This window comes from Amblyomma maculatum, chromosome 2 (assembly GCF_055883805.1).
Source record: "Amblyomma maculatum isolate TAMU_Amacu chromosome 2, ASM5588380v1, whole genome shotgun sequence".
Lineage (NCBI taxonomy): Eukaryota > Metazoa > Arthropoda > Arachnida > Ixodida > Ixodidae > Amblyomma > Amblyomma maculatum.
The window spans coordinates 120,477,623-120,497,335 of NC_139345.1; the positions used below are offsets into that span (position 1 = coordinate 120,477,623).

Here is a 19,713-nt window from a genome sequence, read left to right on the forward strand (position 1 = left end):
TCTTTAGCAGTCTTTTCAAGTGGTGACACACATGAAACTGCACAGGAACGAAGTTGCAAAAACAGCTTCATTGCAGTTTCCGTTTTAGTCTTCCTTATCATCCTTGCTCTTTAGTCCCTCTTATCCACAGAACATCATCTTTGTTGCCCTCTTCACTTGGTACACTATAGCTGGTCCTACAGCTCTTTTTCGAATTAGCAAAGGATCGCTCTAATTTATTGGTGGGAGGAGCTAAATAAGAAGGACACCTAGTCTTTTGAACACAAGGAGTATGTGAAATGAATGAATGAATGAGTGAATGAAAAACTTTATTAGTTCAATAGAGGTCGCGGCAGGCTTCATGGGTAGAGCTTCTAGTACTGGGCGGGCCTGGCCAAACAGTCTGATACTCCTTCAGATGCTCGCTAAACAGTTACCTCCCACTGTTCTGTTGTGGCATTTAGTATGTGAGGAACTTCCGTTATGTGATGGCATCTGTCAGGGCTTAAAATCGAGGGGGGGAGGTCAGGGGTCAGTACGAGACTCCCTACCAGTACTTGAAAAGTGTGTGAGACCCCCCCCCCCCCCACTATGCTCGAATGTATAGGGAGATATATGAAGCAGGCATTCTCGTTAGTAGTCGTCAGAACATCTGTGTTCCCTCAATTCAAAAATTTCGAAGTGAGTTTTAGCAAGAATCGTTAATATGTTTTCTAAAACTCGAGAAGGAGAAAAATAAAATGTCTGATGCACTACACAAAGGCTACAACCGGGTATTGTAAACAATTGGGAAGCTGTGCTTGGCACCTGTTAGAGATCAACCCCGTTCTTATGTTTTTAGTGATTTCGTTTCGTCGAAGTAAAAAGGTATTTTTTTATTACTTTTCCCCATTTGGTTGACTTTATGTTCAAGGTGCAACTAATGCTTGCACATCTATAAAGTGTATTTAAAGCACATTTATTTGCATTAACTTGCTTTTACAAAGTCTCTTGCACCAGCCTGTCCGGACTGTTCAGAAATGCTACTTTTGTTCTCGATGTCAGGTGCTTTAAGGCAGAGGTTTCATATATGATATTAGGTACATTAGAACTGCCAATTATTAGGTACATAAGAACTGCCAATGCTTCGTTTCAGTGTAAGTTTATGTCGGATGCCGTTGAGCACACTGGCAAATCGTCGGATTCAATTTTTTTTTAGGTCTGGGTCATAAATTGAGCAAGAACCACCATAATGATTTCTCCCCTCTGAAAATGATGTGCAAAGCAGACCGCCAACCATTTTTCTCTCTCTCCTCCTCTTCCTCTTTATTTCTCTTTCCACCTTTGCTAGAATCACTAGAGACCGCCCTCTGATGGAGTCAGAGTTAAAGCGCTGGCATCTGTTATGGCAATGTTGATCCTTGCACTAAGGACTGGTACTGTATCTCGGTCCTGGGTGGTGTGTAAAACATGCAAATCCATTCATCTGGTTGGGGGAGGGGGTTGTCTGGCAGTGAAATTATGAATCTTATAAAGTCGAAAAATAACCAATAGCATCATAACATCCACAATAAGAATGCCATAAGCGATACGCAAGCAAATACCTCTCTAGTAACGTAGTCTGAAGTATTATTGCAGAGAAGATGCTGTGTTATAGGATGACAAAGGGGTATTTTGATAATTTTTTATAATGATGATACTGGTTATTTAAGGAAACCTTTACTTTGTAAAGTTTTTTCAAGAAACACTACAAAACACTGTCTCCACATACCTTTGAAAAAAAAAAAAAATGACTGGATAAATCCTTAAAATCCTTCTGAAGGTTCTTGTGAAAGCATTTCGCAGGGGTATGTCCAGTTAGGGGTAGAAATATAAATGTGAAATACCTCGGGTTACTTCGTTCACAGTATCATCCCAAACCAAAGAGCAACAAAACTAAGTCATTGTTTGAGGACTCTGTTTTGTGTAAATAAATTCCATAAGCTGATTCAGCAACGTTTCTTGTTAGCTTCAACCTTTTGAAAATTAACGTCATGAATATTAAATTTTAGTTTCCTAATTTTATAGTTTTTCTAAATGCGAATTTGAAGAGCAGCACAGTCCATTTTTTCTTTTTTTTTCTTTTTTTATGCAGCAAGCATTTTAACAATGCAGGGCCAGAAAATGGGAGGTCCAGCATATATCTGACGCTTCTGGAGGATAGTTTAAATGAAACCCACTAATAGAGCAATTAAAAATGACTTCTGTGCATTTATGTGGGCATTTCTCCCATTTGGACAGCAGGCAATATTTTTTAGGCTTTCCGAATGTCACTTCAGCAGAGCAAGCGAGAGTATTTAAAATATGAGCCCTGCTGTCCACAGAGAGGAAGGCAATGTTCCCCATGGCACTATGTGTGGAGTTTGCGTTGTTCTGCTGGAACTGGGCAAAAAGCCTTCCTCCCAGCCTTGATACTGCCCCTGGCTGGCATTAGTGCGTTTTGGTTTTGACTGGATTCGTCTTGAATTGATGGCTCCAGTTGGCGTCTAGCTGTGATACTGAAGGTCGTTGCGAGTTGCAGTAGCGTCCTTTCAATATACAAAGCCATGTGCTTGGGCGGCATAAACAGACGAGACTTTTGAGATATCAGCCTCTGTTTTCACACGTATAAAAAAAGAAGTTACCTGCGTGCATTGCTGCACAGGTTCAACTTCCTTGCACCTTGCATATGGCCCCACTGCCGTGACTCAGTGTTTAGGACGATCAACTTCTGAACCGGGAGACCCAGGTTCGATCCATGTCACGGTGGCCACATTTCAGTAGAAGTGAAATGCAAGGCGCCCGTGCTTTGTCAGTGCACATTAAAGAACTCAGGCAGTCAAAATTGCCCGGAGCCTTGCCCTATGGTGTCCTTCATAGACCGAGTCACTGTGGGACATTAACCCCCAAATAAGAAACCTTGCATGAGTGCTAATTTCTTGAGAGTTGTTCTGGAGGCTGTCGTTCGGTTGGTCTTTGACTTTTTTTTTTTTTCTTTTTTCACTGGCAACTTTCATATCATTGACCTCATTCAGCTTATCGACTTCTTTGCTTGAGGACTTCATCTTCACAATGATGAATTTCCGGAATAGCAGAAGAGCTTGTGCCTACTAAATGATATCACTTTTCGAAGTCTAATGTTCTGACTGCTGTAGAAATAATGGTTACTTGACAGCGCTGTTACTGCAACTACAGTCTGTGTTAATACCTCAAGAGGGTGTTCCCTTTTTCTGTGTGAATGACTGCAAGGTAACTTGCTGATTGCGTTCTAATTATTTTATGATGCATAAATTGGATTATAAAGTCCAGCTTTCCAGGAAACAGTTTCTGCAGAAGGTGAGGTGGTGATCAGTGCTGACAATTCCCTCGGTTCAGAGTAAAAAGTGAAGCTCAGTTAGCCAGCTGCTGTGGCTGGAAAGGGCGTTAGAATGAAAATTAACTTTATTCCCAATCAGGAATTGGTACTTTACGGCAGATTTAACTGCAGCTAATAACAGAATGTGAAAACAACAGTTATGAATGCATTTTATAACAATATAACAAGTTGGGCACACTGTGTTTAAAGGTAGCCTTTGGTGCAAACAATAATGCTATTCTTTCTTTATGTTTAACTTAAATTTATTTAATGATAAAAGGAATAAATGTAGTTTTTTGCTGAAATTATGAACTGACTGAATGATTATTTCTCTATTTTTCTTGGTAATGGTTTTTCATAACTGCCAAACTTTTCAATTAATGTGTGATATTGTGTGCATTAGTGAATTTGTCATGTCTAAGATAGCTTTTCCATGACACCTGAATGAATTGCTCATTTTATCATTGCATCCCACCTCTTTGCTCTGTCTACTTCTGACTACGCACAGACTAGGCCAACTTTCTTCAAACTGTAGTCTTGCTCGGCAAAGCAGTGTTCAGTAAAAGCATAAAGTGTACAAGAAAATGTTAATTCTGCACATATATAAAGCTGCATGGTGTGCTGTATGGTCATCAATCATCGGGCTGTTCACTAACTTTTGTGCAGTCTTTTGTTCGGTACGGTTCAGGTTACCACATTGAATAGCTTATGTAGCTTCCGTTATGTTTTTGATGGCTCTCTGGAATACTTGCGTTTTATGATAGTTCTTGTATTCTCTGCTCCTTTCAACCCTAAAACCGTAGTGAATTATGTGTGGTATTGTGAAAGCTTTTGTTCATGTTGCGATCCTTTATGACTTGTCAAAGCATATTTATTTATTTATTCAAGTTACCCCCCTCCATAGGAGGGTACTACATAGGGAGGGGGGGGGGGGGGTCAGGTAAACGATCTTGTGTACGATATGCCACTTTTATATAGTACTGAACACTGCTTTAGTATTGTGCTTTCAGGAGCAAAAGTGGTGTACAACCCCCAGTTGTCAGCAGAGCTCAGCAAAACTGCATCACAGGGACATCTAGCAAAAGCATTTGGGAGCAAGACAGCCAGTTAGGGGTCCTTCTTCATCAACAAACGTGTTGGTCAGCTCGGTTTGACATATAGCAGTCCTTTTCATGAACACTCTGACACAATAGCTTCCCTGCAGGTATTTTTGTTTTTCATTTTGTGGTTGAGGTATGACATCAAAAATGGCATTCGCTTCTCTGCGATATCGTAATTCCTCAAAGAAAACTTTGACAAATAAAAATTAGCCAACTGATATTGGTATGCCTCAAGATATACCCCATTAGCTAACTTTCAGTACTGTGGAAGCTAGGAGACCTTTTTAGCCAATCACCAGAGTGCGTTAAGCAGGTTCCTCTGTGTTGTGTCGCCTTGTTGCGGTGTATGCAGATATGGTCGCAAAAGAGTATAAATGCTGTCTATGTACTATGTGCCTAAAGAACTTTGACAAGGTTTGGAATAGCATTTTACATGACGTTAAGTTGTTTGTCACATTCACACGTACAGCGTATGCAAACCAGGCTGTGGCGACTTTAGCCTAGTGGCGCCATCTGGATTTTCGGACAGCAATCATTTCTTTCTGTGAACCTGTCAACTGACTTGTTTCTTTAGGCCTAGGGGAAGCAGAATAATTACTCGAAATAAAACAAAAGGAATTTTGCACTAATGGATGTTGCTGTAAGGTGGGGTCAAATAGAATGGAAGACCAGTGTGCCGTTTATGACAAATGAATGCACTGCAAAATACAACAATGACAAGTTCACTCTGATGCGAGATATCCTGTTTCGAAGCTTCTGCAATGTGGCTACATGATTTTATTGCATGCAAGAGTAGTAAACGCTAAACTCGAGAAAGTGCATGTAACATGGCCATACGTCGAAGCTGAATTTGAAATGATGTGTTGCAAATGCGCATATTAAAACGTGTTATTCTGTAAGCTCATATAACCAGTTTATACTAGCACTACATTCCACAGGGTCTGAATGTCACCTCTGCACTTATTGCAGCTTTGTTATTGCCGCAAGGTACTACTGGGATGGAGTATAGTGTCCCCTGTCTGTTGCCTCGACCCCAGACACAGTTGGGAGATGGTGTCGCGATGCTGTTTAAAGATTTAATTTTAAAATGCAGGTATGGGTAGAAAGTAAAGGGTTCTGAAGCGGGAGGCACCTGGATGATAGTATTTTCATGCTAACCCAATGGATAGAAATAGCCAGGGCGGAAAACACATTGCTGTCTATCCTTCCTGGACATAACCTGTGTGTAAGACAGCGCAAACAGGAAAGTTGTATGAAATATACTCAAGATTAAGGTATGACATTCAAGAGGTAACTGAATTACTAAACGAGATATACTGAGATCATAAAGTTGAAGTTTTATGGGAGAAGTTGAGAAATATAACAACGGTCGATGTGCACAAAGAATTAAGGCAAGGTTATATGCTATCACTCTTGCTGTTCATGATTTATATGAACAGTATGGAAAGGAGGCTGTAAAAAGAACACCAATACTATAGGTTTTAATCTCGTACAAACCAGGTGTAACGGACGCAGAGCAGAGGCTCCTAGGTTTAATGTGCGCAGTCACATTATACTCTTAACTGGTAATCAGCCAGGCAGGCTTGCAGGCACTGGTTAATACTAAAGCTGCTCAATAGGGGCTTTAGTTAATGCCAACGGAGACAAAGGAGATGCCATAGGCTTCACTTTCAGTTCAGTTAAGCCAGATCTGATGGTATTTAACAATTCTACTGATCAGGTGCTTTGGTATACATGGAAAAGCACGAACTTACTACCAGGGCGAAGCAATGCCGCTGTAGCGAAGCACAGAGTATTATGAGGGTGCAACCGGTATATAGTACTGGGAGGTATTTTGAAAGCAATAATGGTGCCAGGACCCAACTTTTGCAAATGTGCTTAAAGTGAAGTTCAGTTAGGGTTAGGAATTAATCAGAGAGCTGTGGGAAGGTCAGCCCTTGGCATTCGCAGCAAATCTATATGTGGCAGTACAAGGAGACACGGGCTCGGCATCTATAGAAACACGAGCAGCTCGGAGCAAAATATTACTTGAAAAACTTTTCAGGAAATTGACTATATAGGTGAGCAGCTAAGGTATTTAAATACTTATACCGAAAGTGTGTTGACTCACTGTGACAGAAAAGGAACAGCAAACTAACTAGTAAGTTTGTAAGAAAGCAGGATGAAAAATATAAACAGTAAATTACAGGTTAACAAACACAGGGTAAAAACTGGAACAATTTAATGGAAAAGAAGCCGACTCGAAATTGGAAGCAGCTAATTTAAAAGGAAATCTTAGAATATGAAGCTACAAAAAAGTTTAACCAAGAAGGTGAAATCTGGGCCCGTATTCCGAGTTTGCAGCGTTATTGAAGTGCCGCTATCTCACGTGACCTCAAGTCATCCGATTGATCGAAATGCCAGAACTGGGTGTTGCCACTGCGGAACCGGAAGAGGTGGCAACATCATGTTTCCGCGTTTCCACCAATCAGGTGACTCGAGGTCGGGGAGATAGCGACACTTACGATAACAATGCAGACTCGGAATACGGGCCCTGTTCCATGTGAATTTGTGCAGAAACAATTGAACATCTTTTACTAGAATGTGGCGGCATCCATACAAATGTTCATGCGGGCACAGTCACTCTCCCCGAGGCCGCGTGGTTTAGTTATAACAAAGGAAACTTGAATGATGCCTTTATTTGAATGAAGGGATGACTCTCGGCCGCTGTTTGGGTAATTAGGGAGTTAAAAGGGATGGGAGTGTAGCTTCTTCACGGTTCTTCAAGCAGTTTCTCGTTGCTTGCCATGCTGCTGATCTGTGCGCTGAAAGTCTACCTCTCTCACACTTCAGGCATGGTGCTAGCGCACATGGAGGACACTCACAGCAGGTAGGCGGACAGGACAAACGCTAGACTTACAACTGAAGTTTATTACGGAAAAGACACATTTATTCTTTTTTCTTTTTCCCCCTTTTTTTCCTTCCTTACCCTCCTCCTTAACATGCTCCGATGGTGCCGCCTCCAGTTGCAGTCGCGTCAGAAGTGATAAAAGCGACATAAAAACGCCACGTTTACAGAATGCACTGAGAAGATTAAATTTGATAAATCTGAAATGCAAATGGGACGAAGAGCATGAGGAATACGGTACGAAAAAACCTTACAGAACCAAAATATAAACACAAAATAAAACCGTTGTGGCGAAAGAAATATTCAGAAGGTGACGTGAAAGCTAAAACGGACATGTGTAAAGGCAAGCCGAGGTGACGTTAGATGAAAGAGACAAAACAACCATAAAAAGATAGAGTACACCGCGATAACCCAGCAACAATTAGATGAGACAGACAAAACAATCATGAATTGATAAAAACTACACCGCGACAACCCCAGCAACAAAATGAGCAGGAGCTCCAACACAAGTAAAGAAGAACCACAAAAGACCCTTGGCGCAACCCCAGGCACAAGTCTTAGGGCAGAGGAAAGAGTGATGGGAGAAAACAATTTGCCCACCAGATAGTAACACGGGCTACGACGAATCATCAGCTACTGGTGATGGAAAAACCTTCATAATTTTTGATAGCCACCATACCTTTCTAGATATTCCCATTCTTTATTACTAAGCGCGACAGAGGGCTTACTCACGCATTCATCTCCTGCCTGTTTTATATAGAGGGCCTCAAGGATTTCCCTGCTCTCCCTGGTATTCATCTTCCCCATGGCTGCGGTCTCCTCCCATTTTGGAGTACAGTCTGGTTGGTGAAGGCACTTTTTGCAATGTTTGGCCAAGTGGCCATCCATCGCAACTCCTGAAACCTTTATCTGGTGCTCCTGCAATCTTTCGTTAAGGCAACGGCCTGTTTATCCGAGGTAGCGTTTGCCACAGGGCAGGGGAATGTTGTAAACCACACCCTTCTGACATTTCGCGGCTTTTCTCTGGTGTTTCTTATTGCAGGCATTGTTCTTCATACCGTCGTTGACGATCCTGCAAAGCCTGCTCAACTTCATCGGTGCTGTTAAAACAACCGAGATGTCATTCTTTTCCCAGACTTTTTTGAGGCGGTGTGACACGCCGTGCAGGTACAGAATGGCTACCCGCCGGCTGTTAGGCTTGCTCTTGCCAGATTCTTTGGGGCGAGCACCCTTATAGACCTCTCTTATGAGGCCCTCGGCTACGGACACTACGACTTCCATCGGATAGCCCGATTTCCTCATCCATGCCACCTGCTCACTGAGACTGTCAAGAATCACGTGAGGACAAGACTTGCAGATAGCACCACGCATGATGTTCAGCACGATGCTTCTTTTCACCAACTTAGAATGGGCCGAATTATAGGGTATAATTTCTTTTTTTAGACCGGGGCTGATACTTCCAGCACAGGTGAGACTCACCAAGAATTAGACACATATCCAGGAACTGCAGGCAGTTATTGGTAGGAAGCTCATGCGTGAATCTCAGCCCATCCGCGCCTTTGTGAAACAGATTAATAACACACTCCACTGCTTCCATTTCAACTTCAACTTGAGTAGAGCTGTACAACACAAGGAAATCATCAATGTACCGAAATACCTTAATGAAGTTCAGCATTTTTTTATTTTCCAAATACGTTGCAATGCGTTTGTCACACTGAGCTAGAAAAATTTCACTAAGAAGAGGAGCTATACAAGAACCTCTGCACACTTCATCATTCTGCACGTACCTATCATCAATAAAGTGTACATAAGTAGACTTGAGGTAACACTTTAACAGAGCCACACAGTTGTCAACTGAAACCCCCGAGACATTCTGAAATTTTAATGGGTACGACTCCTCTATTATTTCCCGCACAGCCCACAACAACTGATCCTGAGAAAGGGAGTAAAATACTCCTCTATGTGAATAGAAAAGGCGGAAATTGATTTGTTAGGACAGCCCCCATCTAAAAAAGAAATTTTACCCTATAATTCGCCCCATTCTAAGTTGGTGAAAAGAAGCATCGTGCTGAACATCATGCGTGGTGCTATCTGCAAGTCTTGTCCTCACGTGATTCTTGACAGTCTCAGTGAGCAGGTAGCACGGATGAGGAAATCGGGCTATTCGATGGAAGTCGTAGCGTCCGTAGCCGAGGGCCTCATAAAAGAGGTCTATAAGGGTGTTCGCCCCAAAGAACCTGGCAAGAACAAGCCTAACAGCCGGCGGGTAGCCATTCTGTACCTGCACGGCGTGTCACACCGCCTCAAAAAAGTCTGGGAAAAGAACGACATCTCGGTTGTTTTAACAGCACCGATGAAGTTGAGCAGGCTTTGCAGGATCGTCAACAACGGCATGAAGAACAATGCCTGCAGTGAGAAACACCAGAGCAAAGCCGCGAAATGTCAGAAGGGTGTGGTTTACAACATTCCCCTGCCCTGCGGCAAACGCTACCTCGGACAAACAGGCCGTTGCCTTAACGAAAGATTGCAGGAGCACCAGCTAAAGGTTTCAGGCGTTGCGATGGATGGCCACTTGGCCGAACATTGCAAAAAATGCCTTCACCAACCAGACTGTACTCCAAAATGGGAGGAGACCGCAGCCATGGGGAAGATATTTACTAGGGAGAGCAGGGAAATCCTCGAGGCCCTCTATATAAAACAGGCAGGAGATGAATGCGTGAGTAAGCCCTCTGTCGCGCTTAGTAATAAAGAATGGGAATATCTAGAAAGGTATGGTGGCTATCAAAAATTATGAAGGTTTTTCCATCACGAGTAGCTGATGATTCGTCGTAGCCCATGTTACTATCTGGTGGGCAAATTGTTTTCTCCCATCACTCTTTCCTCTGCCCTAAGACTTGTGTGCCTGGGGTTGCGCCAAGGGTTTTTTGTGGTTCTTCTTTACTTGTGTTGGAGCTCCTGCTCATTTTGTTCCTGGGGTTGTCGCGGTGTAGTTTTTATCAATTCATGGTTGCTTTGTCTGTCTCATCTAATTGTTGCTGGGTTATCGCGGCGTACTTTTTATCTTTTTATAGTTGTTTTGTCTCTTTCATCAAACGTCACCTCGGCTTGCCTTTACTCATATCCGTTTTAGCTTTCACGTCACCTTTTGAATATTTCTTTCGCCACAACGATTTTATTTTGTGTTTATATTTTGGTTCTGTAAGGTTTTTTCGTACCGTATTCCTCATGCTCTTCGTTCCATTTGCATTTCAGATTTATCGAATTTAGTCTTCTCAGTGCATTCTGTAAACGTGGCGTTTTTATGTCGCTTTTATCACTTCTGACGCGACAGCAACTGAAGGCGGCACCATCGGAGCATGTTAAGGAGGAGGGTAAGGAAGAAAAAAAAAGAGGAAAAAAGGAAGAAAAAAATAAGAAAATATAAATGTCTTTTCCGGAATAAACTTCAGTTGTAAGTCTAGCGTTTGTCCTGTCCGCCTACCTGCTGCGTGTGTCCTCCGTGTGCGCTAGCACCATGCCTGAATTCGTTCACCAACTAGCCCAGTTAAGAGCATTGACTCTCTCACACTACTCGAAGCAGGCCGCTCTCACTGCCACAGGTGGTGAATGAATCTGTATGAGGCGTTAGCAAGAAACATTTGGAGGAGGATTGGTGGTTGAGTTGCAGGACAGGGACGTAAGGATACTAAATCAGAAATAAAGGTATTTTTTTTTTAATATAGAGAGTATAAATAAATAAGCTTAAATAAATAGAAAAAGGCTGAGCATGCGACTGTCACTACCCATTTTAAAAGGTGCACACCTAACTTCCATGCGCTGGTGTTCCTAGGCAGAATCTCTTGTTATCGCTAGCACTGCCACGGGCTGGGTGTCCCCAAGAGTACAAATTACTGATTGCATTGAGGTGTATCGTGCATACATTTAGCGTAAGTGTGAGCGGCATGTCATGCCAGTATTTGCCATGCCCGAGTTGGCTTTTCTTTGCCGCCTGGTCGTTCGAATCGCTCGTTTCGTTTTGGCACGGTTTCAGTGGAGATGGATCGCTTGAGGTGACACGAGAACGCGGTATCGGTTTTCGCTTCTGCAGTGAATCCACGAGAACCGAACGAGGCCGGGCCTTTGTCCCAAACATTGTCGTTTCAAGCGAGCGCGTGTCTGTCGGCTCAAGCGGCGGCAGGAAACGAACGCCGCTTGTATCCGATGTACCCACGCGAAGTCTATCCGTTGGAGTCCCATTTGTGGCAACGCGCGTTGCGTCAATTGTGGGCTCCTGTCGTGCTGTAGCCGCGTTTTCTCGAAAACGCGACGCCTTATCCACGGGTGACTGCGCCTCCTTTGCGCCAATCTTTTTTTCGCTGGCGGCGTTCTCCTCGGAGAGTGACGAAACCGAACGCTGCTGCTTTGCACGCCTCTGTGCCGTCACTCACGTGAAGCGCACGGTTTGTTTACGGTTGCCGGGGGCTGCTGCTGTGGCCTCGATCTTGCCATCCTCCTCCCTACCTCTACTCTCGCTGGTTGCCGCTACGGCGGCGCGCAGGGAGCCGCAGCTGGTCGTCTTCGCCTCTCCTCCTCGACGGCTCTCTCTCCGCCCCAGCCGGGAACCGGATCGAACTGGAACGCCGGTGGCAGTGCATCAAGGCCCGCTCGCTGCAGCAGCGATGATCCCTGCCGGTGCTCTTCTGGCGATGCCTACGTCTCTGCGTTTATTCCTGGATCTGCGGGGGCGTTCTGGTTGACACAGCGACAGTCGAGGCTTTTGATAGCTTTCCGATCGGGGAGGTAAAGAGGCACGCGCGCTGCCCTGTACACGCTGCGGGGCAACTTGATTTCTGACCACGGCGCTCGAACCTCGAATGAGTCGCGGCGGGGTGGTCTCAGCGGCGGCCCCGTTCGCTGCGGGATATCTCGCCGCCGATCCGGTGTACAGCATCGTCCGCCAGTTCATTGGGTAAGCGCTGTCCGTGCCCGAAGAGGTTCCTTACCTTATCGCGCGCGTCGTCCCCCCTCTCTCATTCTCCGCTCCTGCCCTCTCGCGCGACTTGCGGTGTTGCGCTCGGCCCGCGGCTGGGCAACTACGAATCGCTGCTTTTCCTATCTCCGCCCGTGTAGCGGTCTCTTTCGGAACCTCCTCTCGTCATCCACAATGGCTCGAGTCGCGCCCTTACGGTATTCCTCCTTATGCACGCTGACGAGCGTCGGTGTTCGCTGTGGCATCGTGTGACAGCATGTCTGGAGCTCCGAAACTACTCATCGGCGAATTATACTTGTCTATGACTTTACCAGTGACGCCCATGCAGCTGCTAAAAACGGCTTTAACGAGTCATCAACCTGTAGACCGGCATTTGCCACAAATGCAAAATCATTCAAGCTGTGTTCATGTCTGGGAATGTGACTGAAATATGTAACTGGTACTCCTCCAATGCCACATTCCGTGAACCTTGGGTTAGATATGTTATATGGTCTCGCGACACGGGGCGCAACTTACGTCATTGTAATCAAGATGGCTATCACCTGCAAAGAGGCAGCTTTAAATATGGAGGCTATAAACTTGAGGTGCCTAAACTGATCTGTGTGGTTGTATATTTTGATAGCAACAACTTGATTTGCATGCTGTTGTGAGCTTGTTCTCTCTTTGAGTCTTTAAAAATATCTGAATCCCGTGCTTATTATCATTTTTTTTTTTTTTGCAGCACATCAGCTGGGAGCACAGTGGCAATTGACAACAAAATAGAACAGGCCATGGTAAGTAGCACTTAATGAGAGGATGTCGTGAGTGACATCATTCATTGTGCATATAAAAATGAAACATGTCATTTCTGTACTCATGTTTGTTTTCGTGTATGCCAGACAGTTGTTTTCACCACATTGCATTGGTGTGTGCAGGAGAACTGATGTTAGGGATATTAGTAGTAGTGTATACATTTTATACATTCATTCAGAACTGCCCCTTGCTGTTCAGAGTGCCCGACTGCTGAACCCATAGACACAGGCTCAATCATGACGCTGCCACAGTCCTATGGCGGATGCTGCGCCATAACTACAGCCACGATGGTGCAGTGGTTACAGCGCTAGGCTGCTGTGCACAAAGACACAGTATCGAATCGCGGCTGCAGCAGCCACTTTTCGATGGAGGTGAAAAGCAAGGCACCCATATGCTGTGCGATGTCAGTGCATGTAAGGAACCCCAGGTGGTTGAAATTTCCAGAGCCCTCCACTGCGGCGTCCCTCATAGCTTGGATCGACTAGGATGTTAAAACCTATAAACGAAAGCAAACAAGCAAACTTGTTCAGAACTGGTATATCACTTCAACCTTGGCAAGACTTTTATCATAAGCTTGATGCGCTTACTGCAGGGCAAAGGCATCTACCATTTAACCCGGTACCCTACCAGCTGCATCCACAGAATCCCCACAAACTGCGTAATCTCCTCCACCCTCATAACTTTCTGCTGCCCCCGCTACACTTGCCTTCCCTTGGAGTCCAGCGTTTTCCTTAGTGACCATCGGTTATCTTACCTTTGCCTTACCTGCCCTGCCTGTGCTCATTTCTTCTCGATTTCGAGTAGAATGTCAGCAACTTGCATTTTCTCCCTGATATATGCTTCCTCTCTTGGTTACACCTGTCATTTTCTGTTCCATAGTTATCTGCGTTGTCCTCAGTGTAAATTGATGCCTTTTCCTTAGCCTCCACATTCTGCACCATAGGGGAGCTCCAGTGGGATACCACTGTTATATACTTTCCTTTTGAGAGATACTGGTAAACTGCCATTCATGATCTTGCCAAATGTGTTCCATCCCAGTCTTATTTTTCTAATTATCTCACTTTCATGGTTGGGATGTGTGGTCGCTACTTGTCCTAAGTAGACTTTTTCCTTACTACTTCCAGCGCCTCACTAGCTGTCGCGGGAAACTTCTGTTCCCTTCCAAGGCTGTTGAAACATTGTTTTGTGAATATTAATTTTAGACCTGCCATTCTGCTTTGCCTGTCTGTAGGTCATTAATCATTCTTTGCAGTTTTTCCCTTGAGTTAGTAAGGTCTCTTTGACTTGGCTTGCACTGGTTCTGAAAAATACTGCAGTGGTGCTGTGAGCATGCAGCACGAGCACAGCTAGTGCAGGAAGAACTGGGATTCTGCTTCATGACGGCAGCTGCCAAATCATGTACACCAGTGCATGCCTAGCCAGCCTAGCTGCCAGCAGCATACAAATAGTGTGTTGCAATGTATCGCTTGCCGTAGCATGACTGCTGTGGTCCTTTCTGAAGCTGCCGTAGACCAGCTGCACTCCAAAAAAAAAAAAAAAAGATAACTGCGGCGACCCTGGCGTCTACTACGATTACAAGCTCGACAATGTGTGCATTGCAGTTACCCGTGTGCTTAGGTACAAGCTAGAACATTGTAAGCAGGTAGCATGAGTATGATTTCAACGCGGACTGCCTACGGAGACGTCTGTCTTGGTCAGTGCTATATTCAGGACCTACAGGCCTCGTATCCAAATGCACTGCAATGGCGTCAACAAGTACCTCCTGACAAGATCAGCTCACAAACAGCGATGTACAGTACTTCATAGATGACAAGTTTGATGTCGCATTTGTTTAATTGTGCATTCTTCTGCGATTAGGGTCAGCCACTCTCTTCACGATTTCAGCAGTAGTCATATGCTGTCTCAGCAGTGTGGAAATGGTCGGGATCAACTTGTTCGTAGATGTAGGCGAAACGAAGAGGTGTCTGTGTGCTGTGCGATGTCAGAACACGCTGTTGTGGCTGTAGGAAAAAGGAAAAGAAAATGCACGGGCTTGCTACTGTCTCTGTAGCTGAGCACCTCCGCTGCCTCGTGCGGACAGGAGAGAGAAAGTAGAGAAGAAAGAAAAAGAAGGGAGAGAGAAATTTTTTTTTTTTGCGCAAAAAAAAAAGAAAAAAAAAGAAAAACAGAATACTTAGGCACCAACTAGCTTGCAAAAGCGTACTCGCAAGGAGAGAAAAAGAAGGGCGCCGCAGCAGCCCATGTCCACCACCTAAGCGGTGGGGGGTGCAATGAAGGCCTACAACAGATAAAAATTCGGTGGCAGGCTAGCCCCTGCTGCGGCGTAGTAGTGCCAGGAACAGCCACCCTTCACCCTCATGTTAAAGATCCCCAGGTGGTCAAAATTACTCCGTAGCCCTCCACTACAGGTCTTCTTTCTCTCTTTCCACTTTCAGTCCCACCTTCCTCCCTTTGCCTTAAGGTGGGGTTCAGGTGTCCACAGAAACAAGTGTGACTGATACTGCGCCTTTCCCTTCCTGTGAACCAATTATTATTATTAACAGGCCGCGAACAGCAGCTACCCAAAGGTAAAGGCCGACACCACACAAGTTGTTTACGAAAGAACAAAAATCAGATAGGACCCAGGACAATTGATGAGGCCATATTTATCTATCATTACCACCGCTACATGTGGTCACAAACATACCCTTTTTGACCACCAGCCAAGTGTTAATTTTCAGCATGCAGCATCACCACTTAATGTGCATAACCATTTGCGTTTGCTGGCGGTGGACCATCTGGGTTCTGAAGTAGACGGACATCTTTTTTTAATGTCCTGTAGAACAATATGCAGCGTTGTCTGCTCGGCACCAGGCAGCACCTGCTCCATACTGCACTTTCCAAACCACCTCTCTCTGGAGTGAATGACAGCCGGGAACTCATTCAACAAAACGTGGAAGAAATTGCAGAGGACACACACAGCACTGGAAAAACAAAAACGACGGTACTGCTCCCCCTGAACTGGTGCAGCTCATACGGTTAAATCAAAGATACCTTTAGTAAGGCAATGTCATAACTCACAGGTTACTCAGGTAGTCTGCATTAGTCCTTATTCCTAACTGTTCTCATTCCAGATCTCTGAATATTTGCTCTGATGAAGTGGTGAATAGCTTTGGAAAAGTCATATCTCCTATGTACTAAAGTCGAAACTTTTCGATAACATTAGTGGACTGGGTGTGGCAGTGGAATGTGCTACCGCCGCATTCACTTCAGCTAAAGAAAAAAAAAAAATACGGTTGATTTATAGGAAGGGAAAGGCGTGATAACTGTCTCATTTGTTTTCTGTGGACACCTCAACCGTGCAGTAAGGGAAGGTGGGAGTGAAAGTGGAAAGAGAGAAAGAGGAGCCGTAGTGGAGGGCTAGGGAGTAATTTCGACTTCCTGGGGATCTTTAACATGCGCTGACATCGCACAGCACACGGACACCTGTTCGTTTCGCCTCCATCGAAACGCAGCCGCCGAGGTCGGGTTCGAACCCAAGTACTCGGGCACAGTAGTCGGGCGTTTTACCACTGCACCACCCCAGCGGGGCTTCACTCCAGTTGAGACACACTTATGCAAATCTACACTTAGGATAACATTTTAAATGCAGCTATAGCATAGCGCTATCTGTGTTCTGCCAACGAGAACTTCCATGAGGCATGCGGCACGTAGTCCTGAAGAATGTGCATCTATCGCTATGCAGGCGCAGCTGGGTTCCTGCAGAAGCAGATTGCGGTAGCTGTTCGCAGTGTGCTAAGACTGTGTAGTGATGGTTTTTTTTCTTTTCCTTTTTTACATGTTGATTTCTTCCTTCAAACATAGTTACTGGAACAGCAAAAGAGATGCTGTATGGTGGGGCTTCATTTTTCATCTTATGTAAATTGCACTGGTTAAACATTCGTCAACTAAAAATGAGATATAAACCAGATAATCTTGCATATATCTTCTCTTTTTTCTGTGCCAAAATGCAAATTTCACTGCTTCAAAAGCTGTTTCGAAGCGACTTGGGTCAGTCACATCACTGATGTTATCAAGCTTGCCTGTTGGGAGAGCTACTCTGTTGAGTTTATTTAGGAGATGGTCACACTGCACTCATTCATTGTACAGAGTAGCTGCTTTGCACCTTTTGACGACATATGTTCACTTTTGGGGCAATATTTTGTGCTGTCATAAGATTGCTCTTACAGGCTGGAGGTGTAGAGAGCACTTCGTCAGAAGGAAAATGTGCATGCTTGCATGTGAATATAATTTGATTGCATAATGCATAAATGCTGTTTCCTCCTCCTCCAACAACAGGACTTAGTCAAGAGCCACCTCATGTTTGCTGTGCGTGAGGAGGTGGATGTGCTCAAGGAGAAGATAACGGAGCTCCTAGACCGGATAGCGCAGCTGGAGTACGAAAACGGGATCTTGCGCGCCAGTGCGTCGCCCGAGACCCTAAGCCTATTGGCGCAGCCTGCACAGCAGGTGCCAGCGCCTCCGCAGCCTCAGCCACAGCAGACACTAGCAGCAGCGGCGGCAGTGGCGGCAGTGGCAGCAGCAGCCCAGCCGGTGGTGGTCCCAGCTCAGCCACAGGCGCCTATTGCCGCGATGCAGCCCATAGCCATGCAGCAGTCAGCAGTGCAGCCTCAGATTCCTTCTCCTGCTCAACTGGCTGCGGCCGTTCAGCCGCCACAGCAACAGTTGCAACACCCACAGCAGCAGCAGCAGCAGCAGCCTTCACAACCACTGCCGCTGCAGCCACACCAACCACAGCAGCAGCAACAGCAACAGCAGCCCTTGCAACAGCCTCCCACGTAGCTTCCGTGTTAGTTGTACATAGGACAGTTTAACCGGGCAAGCGCCACTTGACGGGGGCGAAAAGGGATGCAAGACAAGGAAGAAGGACAAGGGTGCGTCTTATGTGAAGTGTCTTAGGTGTACATAGACAGCGTGGTTTTCCACAAGCTACTGGTGGGTGGAATAGTGACGACCAACCTGGTAGTAGCCGGACCGTGTTGCCTTCTCTTTCTCTCTCTATCTCGTACGAGGTGCTGTGATGATGAAAAAAAAAAAAGTCTGTGGCGTTCCTCCTCCTCACTGCCCGCATGGGCTTCTCCCCACCTCCATGCCTACAGATTTTTTTTCTTGTCTTGCCACATTTCACTTTTTTTTTTTTTTTCAGCTCAGTGTGACGCGTTCATGTGTCAAGGAAAAGTACAGTTATCACCAGTGTTTCTTATTTTTCTTGACATTTGATACTTTTCGCTCATTCTGGCACTGGCACTCGAGTCATCAGTTTATTTTTGTTTTGTTTTTTTTACTTTGTCCCTCTCTTGTTGTGTAAAGAAAAAGCAAAGTCTGGTCACATGCTGTATGCGTCTCAAGTGTGTGGTAATTGTGTGTGTGCATGTGCTGAACCGATAAGAGACAAATAAGTGTCGGTGTGTGTTGGAATGCTCACAGCAGCCAGTTTCATGCATTGCAATTGAACGGGCTTAAGTTTCTAAGTAACATGTGAGAGAAAACAGTCTGGCACCCTTTTCCGAAAAGGCATATTATACATGTTGGGCCTGTTTCTAGTTTCTCGGTAATATAAGGAAGCGCGATGAAAAAGAAAATTCCCAATAATAAGCAGTTCCTATCTTGCTGTCAGTTTAGAATCGTCTGACCCAACTGCACAGTGTACTCAGCATGGGTTGTGTGTCCATTCCTTTCCCCACCAAGTTTGGCAGACGGAAATCCTTGTTGAGCTCTCTCTCCGAGCTTTAGTCAAGTTCGCAATTTCACTTTTGTGAAAGGCACTAACGATGGGAGCACACTTTTATTGAGTTTTACTGTATTTGGCCTTAATGTGCAGGCTCATTTCAGCATTAACATTTTTTTTTTTTTACTTGCTGAAAGCCTATATTTTTTTATTTTTTTTCTACTGGTGTCTTTGACATGGTTGCTCTTGTAATGCCTGTACATAGGATGCAAAAGGTGAATAACTTATATGGCATTTCTACTGCTGTATTTAGCAATTTCTATGTCCGGGTCAATAAAGTGCATATTTTTGTTAGTGATGAGGCAAAAAAAACACAGTTGACTTTGTTGGCACTGCTTGATTGATTGGGTGTATATCATGACCGACATTCACGGTATCCACTTGTGATGCTCTTTTACATATTTATTAGTAGTTTTACCCAGCTGCTGCAGCTTCTCAAAAAAAAAAAATTAAAATGCTTTGAATAACGCTTTCTGTCCAACTTTCATTTATATTATGGTTGTTTGGACTCGAAGGTTTGTTTTATCTTGTAGTAGCACGGCCGACCATTTGTTTTTAGCAGTCAGGTTATTGTTCGAACAATGTCTTACTTTACGTATGCCCAGGTATAAACAATGAGTCCTTATTTGGCTTCTGGTTTATTGCTTTCCAGACAGACTTTGCCCGCCTTCAGGTCCTTCTGTAGGGCGGCATTTGGTGATACCTTTGTTTGTGCTGGTTGCCGCCAGTGGAAACGCATACTTAAAGATATCTTGGGACAACGCTTGCCAGCGTCATTTTACTGTTCGCACATGATGCAGTTAGCATATTCCTGTAAATGCTGGCATCGCACAGAACAACATTTAAACTGCGGTTATAAAATTTTTT

The 19,713-nt window shown here is 44.7% G+C and overlaps 1 protein-coding gene across 2 annotated transcripts in view; it reads left to right on the forward strand.

The window, feature by feature from the left end:
- LOC146199722 (uncharacterized) overlaps positions 1-19,315 on the forward strand; it is a 34,658-nt gene extending 15,343 nt beyond the window's left edge. For both annotated transcript variants that reach the window (XM_084595219.1, XM_084595220.1), the window contains 2 exons: positions 13,009-13,060; positions 17,397-19,315. In XM_084595219.1, the coding sequence (XP_084451345.1) occupies positions 13,009-13,060; positions 17,397-17,900 (556 nt within the window). In that variant the 3' untranslated portion in view covers positions 17,901-19,315. The remainder of the gene's footprint in view (positions 1-13,008; positions 13,061-17,396) is intronic.
- Positions 19,316-19,713: the final 398 nt, after the last annotated feature.